The sequence below is a fragment of the Ursus arctos genome, unplaced genomic scaffold (genome assembly GCF_023065955.2).
Source record: "Ursus arctos isolate Adak ecotype North America unplaced genomic scaffold, UrsArc2.0 scaffold_2, whole genome shotgun sequence".
Taxonomy (NCBI): Eukaryota; Metazoa; Chordata; class Mammalia; order Carnivora; family Ursidae; genus Ursus; species Ursus arctos.
The window spans coordinates 99,433,112-99,439,823 of NW_026622874.1; the positions used below are offsets into that span (position 1 = coordinate 99,433,112).

The 6,712-nt window shown below is 47.1% G+C and overlaps 1 protein-coding gene across 2 annotated transcripts in view; it reads right to left on the minus strand.

The window, feature by feature from the left end:
* RSPH10B (radial spoke head 10 homolog B) overlaps nt 1–6,627 on the minus strand; it is a 54,316-nt gene extending 47,689 nt beyond the window's left edge. For both annotated transcript variants that reach the window (XM_026516276.4, XM_057315511.1), the window contains exons 1-2: nt 6,099–6,627; nt 4,523–4,839 (exon numbers count right to left, since the gene is read on the minus strand). In XM_026516276.4, coding sequence (XP_026372061.1) covers nt 4,523–4,779 — 257 coding nt within the window. In that variant the 5' untranslated portion in view covers nt 4,780–4,839; nt 6,099–6,627. The remainder of the gene's footprint in view (nt 1–4,522; nt 4,840–6,098) is intronic.
* Between the last annotated feature and the right edge of the window lie 85 nt (nt 6,628–6,712).

Genomic DNA, 6,712 nt, shown 5'->3' on the forward strand with positions numbered 1-6,712 from the left:
GTAATCTGCATAACTATCGGCAAGAGTTAGGATATTATTTTAACTTGAAGATTATGTGATTATTTTCTTGTAAAACCCAAAGACTTTCTTCTAATTCATGAGAGATTGTGGCAACCCATGGGAGGGGAGGGGCGGGGGGGTGAAATTGGAATATGGTGGCGGAAAAGAATGTACTCTTCTTTTTTTTTTTTAAGATTTTATTTGCTTAAGAGAGAGAGAGAGAGAGCAAGCACGAGTAAGGGGAAAGAGACAAGCAGACTCCCTGCTGAGCAGGGAGCCCCATGTGGGGCTTGATCCTGGGACCCTGGGATCATGACCTGAGCTGAAGGCAGATACTTAACCGACTGAGCCACCCTGGTGCCCCCGAGAATGAACCCTTCTTTAAGATAACTTGGCATCACGTCATCTGTCGTGAGTATATAGCACTTTGGTAATAAAAAACAACGAATAAAGAAACTGTCAAGGATCTTTTAAGGTCATAATACCTCCATTCAATGGTATCGATACCTCCCCTCACTCCCAAGACACATACATGTTTCCCAGTGCTCTTGGCCTGGATCCGGACCAGCTCTATGTCAGGATATTCAAGTCCTCTGGCTCCCACATCAGGGTACCCCAAGCTCCACCGTCCCTGAACCAAGTCCGTGCACATTGCTGAGAAACTCTGCTGAGTTTCTCTAGAAAGAGCCCAGTGTAGAATATAATTATGTACTGCCTACGGAGACCGTATTTCCTGCTTTTTAATATCCTCCTACAGTGCTCAACCCAGAGCTGGCACGTGGTAGCTCATTAACAGAAATTGGTGGCACTTCCGTATACTAGTAATAGCAGAAAGAGCGATTAAGAAAACAATTCCATTTATAATTGCGCCAAAACCAATAAAATACCGAGGAATGAACTCAGCCCAGGTGGCGAAAGACCTGTACTCTGAAAACTATGAAACATGGATGAAAGAAATTGAAGGCAATACAAACAAATGGAAAGATATTCCATGTTCATGGATTGTAAGAATTAATATTGTTAAAATGTCCGTACTCCCCAAAGCAATCTACGGATTCAATGCAATCCCTATCAAAATGCCAACAGCATTTTTCCCAGAACTAGAACAAATAATACTGAGATCTGTACGGAACCACAAAAGATGCTGAATAGCCAAAGTAATCTTGAGAAAGATGAACAAAGCCAGAGGTATCACAATCCCAGATTTTAAGATACGCTACAAAGTTGTAGTAATCAACACGGTGTGGTACTGGGACAAAAACAGACACATAGATCAATGGAATAGAATAGACAGCCCAGTAAACCCACACTTATATGGTCCATTAACCTACAACAAAGGAGGCAAGAATGTACAATGGGGATGAGACAGTCTGTCATAAATGGTGCTGGGAAAACTGGACAGCTACATGCAAAAGCATGAAACTGGACCACTTTCTTACACCATGCATAAAAATAGACTGAAAATGGATTAAAGATCTAAGTGTGAGACCTGAACCCACAAAACTCCTAGAAGAGAGCACAGGCAGTAATTTCTCTGACATCAGCCACAGCCACATTTTTGTAGATATGACTCCTCAGGCAAGGGAAACAAAAGTGGAAATAAGTTATGAGGACTACATCAAAATAAAAAGCTTTTGCATAGCAAAGGAAACCATTGACAAAACAAGGCAACCTGTTGAATAGGAAAAGATATTTGCAAATAACATATCCAATAAGGGGTTAATGTATACGTTACATAAAGAACTTATACAACTCAACACCAAAGATACAAATGATCCCATTAAAGAATGGGCAGAGGACCCGCCTATACATTTTTCCCAAGAAGACATACAGACGGCCAACAGACACATGGAAAGATACTCAACATCACTCGCCAACAGGGAAACGCAAACAAAACCACAATGAGATATCACCTTGCACCTGTCAGAATGGCTAGACTCAAAAAGACAAGAAACAACAGGTGTTGACAAGGATGTGGAGAAAAGGGAACCCTTGTGCACCACTGGTGGGAAAGTAAATTGGCGCAGCCACCGTGGAAAATAGTATGGAGGTTCCTCAAAAAAATTAAAAATAGAAAACCATATGATCCAGTCATTCCAGCACTGGATATTTGCCCAAAGAAAATGAAAACGCAAATTCGAAAACATAAATGCACCCCATGTTTATTGCAGCATTACTTACAAGAACCAAGATTTGGGGGGGCGCCTGGGTGGCTCAGTCGTTAGGCGTCTGCCTTTGGCTCCGGGCCTGATCCTGGCGTTCTGGGATCGAGCCCCGCATCAGGCTCCTCTGCTGGGAGCCTGCTTCTTCCTCTCCCACTCCCCCTGCTTGTGTTCCCTCTCTGGCTGGCTGTCTCTCGTCATATAAATAAATAAAATCTTTAAACAAACAAACAAAAAAAGAACCAAGATTTGGAAGCAACCCAAGCATCCATCCATAGATGAACAGAAAAAGAAGATGTGGTATGTACATACAATGGAATATTACTCAGCCATAAAAGAGAATGAGATCTCGCCTTCTGCAACAATACAGATGGACCTAGAGAGTATTATAAGTGAAATAAGTCAGAGAAGGACAGATACCCGATTTCACTTCTAGGTGGAATCTAAAATACAGAAAGTAAAAACAGACCCACGAATGCAGAGAACTGATGGTTAGGGGGATGCACAACATGGGTGAAGGGGAGAGGGAGATACAGGTTTCCAGTTACGCAGGGAGTCCCGGGGGTAAAAGGCACAGCACAGGGAACATAGTCAATGGGGTTGCGATAGTGCTGTCTGGTGACCGATTGTAGCTATGCTTGCGGGGAGCAGAGCATAACGTCTAGCGTGGTTGAATCGCTACGTTGTACGCTTGAAACTCATGTAACAGTGTGTCACTATACGTCAACTAAGAATAAAAATAAAAGTGGCCACTGTTAGCATTCAAACGATAAATCTTGACTGAGCACCCACAAGGCCGAAGGTCTAGGGTTTGATATTTTGGGGTGTGTCTCCGCTGGGATGGAATGTTCCCCCCGACAGAGAGGTTGAGACCTGGAAACAGATTACAGTGATTCACACACATTAGATATGTATGTAATAGGAAGAAATACAAGCTACGTGCACAGTAACACATAACAGAAAGTGAGAAGTATGATAAAAGATGTTTTGAGCAGAATGACTTCCTATTGGGAAGCAGCAATGGAAAAGCTTGGAGCCTAAGAGTAGGTGGGATTTGGTCATTCAGAAACACGGGACAAACACTCCAGCAAAGCTATCTTTGCGAGCAAAGGCAAAGCCAAGGGATAGTGGCGAGAAGTCTAGCTGGGCTCTTGAGTTTAAGAGGAGAGAGGCAGGCTGGGGTCAGAGTGTCAGGCCTCTATCCTATAGGCAATGGAAAGAAATCCAAAGTTTCTAAGAGTGTGGGAGCTCTGTGGAGGGAGTCCGTGGGATGAGGGACTGAGGCCTCCCGCCAACAGCCATGTCAGGGAGCCGCTTGGAAAGCGGACCGAGCAGCCGGCCAGGCCTTCAGATGATGGCAGTCTAGACTGGCATCTTGGCTGAACCTCCAGAGATCCTAACCCAATACCATCCAGCTAAGCTGCTCCCCAGTTCTTGACCCCCATAAACTGTGTGAGATAATATTTGTCTGAATTATCACGTTCTGGGGCGACTTGTTACAAAGACGGATAACTAATCCAGGGAGTGATGGAAACAATTAGGAAGGCAAATCTCAAATCTTTAGGAAATGAGGCCAGCAGTCCAGTCAGGAGAGAATGAAGAGGGGAAGCAAGCATAGAGAAAAGGACTACTGAGAGAAGCCGAGAGGGAAAAGAAATAACGAAAGCACCGGGAAGGAGGAGGACAGCCTGGAGAGGGTGGAAATGGTAGCACCCTTACAGAAATCAACAGAGATCGGCAGAGAAGCCAATGGCTTGAGAAGTAGCAACATGTGGAAGAACCCTCTATGGGGTGTGTTTTCCCCAGTTAAAAACCTGAGGCTCAGGGCACCTGGGTGGCTCAGTCAGTGAAGCGTCTGCCTTCGGCTCAGGTCATGATCCCGGGGTCCTGGGATTGAGCCTCACATTGGGCTCCCTGCTCAGCGGGGAGTCTGCTTCTCCCTCTTTGTGCCCCTCCTCCTGCTCATGCTCTCTCTCCTGATCTCCTCCTCTCTCAAATAAATAAAACAAGAAAGAAAGAAAGAAAGAAAGAAAGAAAGAAAGAAAGAAAGAAAGAAAGAAAGAAAGAAAGAAAAGAAAGAAAAAAGAACCTGAGGCTCAGAAAAGTTCAATGATGGTGTTGACGTCAGATCTCATTTCAAGTCCTGCAGTCTTTGCTTTGGGGCACAGGGGACTTGAAGTCCAGTAGACGATGTCCAGTAGGGAGTTAAAAATTTGAACCTCGAGCTCCAGGAGAGAGACCTAGGTTTTTATAGTCATCTAGGGGAGGGGCGGGGAAAGCCACAAGAAGAGATTGTGAGAGAGAGAGAGAGAGAACAGCATAGAAAGGGGAACAGGGAAGATGCAAGCCAATAAAACCACCTTTCGACTATGAGTTTGGTGAGAATGGGCTCTTCATACTGAGTGGCACCTTCATTCTGCTGGTGATCATGTTTGGACTCTCCTCGGGGCCCCAAATCGATGGGCTGCATTTCCAACGGTGGGACAGCACCTGGGGACATCTCTTGTCTAGCTGCATTGCCGTCTTGTTTGGCAAACTCTGGATAATCCGAGAGAGAGGAGGGAGAGCGGCCAGACTTATCCCCCTTTTTGTCGGCTCTTTTCTTTTCTTTCACCATTGTCTTTAGAAGTCCTCAAGTTTCCTTCACTATTTGTTTCAAAGCGCTGATCAGTTTCACCTGAAAAATAAAAATTCTCTAAATACTTGCAGGTTCCACTTGGAGTTGAAATTTCAGCTTTGCAACCCAGCTTCGTGGTCGTTCTCCTCCTAAAGCTTGAAAAACTACAACCATCAAGTATCACCAGTTTATAGAAATATCTTCTTGGTTGTACCTAAAAAAAATTTTTTTTAAACTGGATCCATCACCTACCATTTTTCTTTTTCAAATAGTGTCCCAGCAAGAAGGTCACCTGATACATGAAAAATGGCTGCTTAATCCCTAAGGTTTTAAAAGCCCATCTCTCAACACATCTGCCCGGCAGAGCTCCCAAGAGCTGGATTCGGGCTCCTCATGGCGCCTCACCAGCTGTGAGCTCTTGAGGTGAATCTCCTTCTGCTTCACTGACAAATGGAAATAACAGTGCCGCATCTCATTTTAAGAATTACATGAAACGATGGCCGGACACCCCCTAAAGTATGGGATACAGCACACTATCCATGATGGAGTGATTAGGTCACTTTCCTGTTTTTGAACTTGAAATCACTGGCTGCCTACTCCCTATGCCAGACTAAGTGCTCCCACGCCGAAAAAGGAACGGCGTGATGTGTGCCCGAGGTCACAGAGCTGGGGGCAGGTCCCCGAAGCCATAGTTTCCATGGCCTCCCAAACTGGCCCTATTGAAAGCATCTCAGTCCAACAAGCAGGACACACAGATGAGTCCTGGGGTGCAGGGCAAGGTCTAGTCCCTCCTCACACCCTGAGGGGCGCAGTGGGCACTCCATACCCCCAAGGCTTGGATAGCATCCTTTGGACACCCCGCCTGCCAGCTCAACCCACCCCTACCTAAGCTTTGCTCTCACCAACATGATCCTGCTTTTCTCTTCCTTCAAACCCCCACTACTCTTTCAGCCCCCACCCCATCGACTGTCCTGTGCAGCCCAGGTGAGTCCACTCTCGCCAGTGAAGCCCAGGTGAGTCTTTGCTATAGATAGGATTTCTGGTCCTCTGTGAGTAAATCTGTCCTACGAATAAGGCAAATCTCGTTTCTCATGGCGTTTTCCCCCCTAACTTTGACGGTCTGTGAGGTCGTATTATCGTTATTTGCTCATTAGGCAGCAGAAAAGGAGCGCGCCTTCTCTGAGCCTGGGGTTCCCCGGCACCTCCCACCCACCGCACCCGCTCAGGTCCTGGGGCCCGCGTCCGCCCGGCAGAGGAAGAGCCGGACTTGGCCGTCACGTCTGCGGTGGCGCACGCAGGACCACCGGCAAGGTGCTCACCTGGCTCCGGACTTCCGGGGGCTCAGCCAGGCCTCGGCGGAGGTGCTGCGCGGAACGCGGAGCGTCCTGACGCGGGCCGGTCTCCAGGGAACCGCGGGCCCCGCCCCGCCCTTAAAGGGACCGCCGGCTGAGAAGCCGCTGAGCATCAGGGCTCACTCCGTGCTTCCGGAAGGCCAGGTGGCGGTCTGGAGTTGGATGCACCTGGACCTGGGTTCTCCCAGCTCCGCTAATTGCCGGGTGGCCTTGCAGCCTTTATCTTCACCATAACACGGGAATTCCAATGACCTAAACGAATTACCCCAAACTTAAGTGGCTGAAAGCAATGCAAATTTATCATCTTAGGATTCTAAGTTAGGAGTCCAACAGGGCTGGTTCTTTCTGGCAGCTCCAGAGGAGAACCTCTTGCCTTGCCTTTTCCAGCTTCTACAGGCGGCCTTCCTACATCTTCAGTATCAGCTGAGAAAGGTTCTCCAACTTTTTTTTTTTTTTAAGATTTTATTTATTTATGTGACAGAGAGACAGCCAGCAGAGAGAGGGAACACAGCAGGGGGAATGGGAGAGGAAGAAGCAGGCTCCCAGCGGAGGAGCCCGATGTGGGACTCGATCCTGGAACG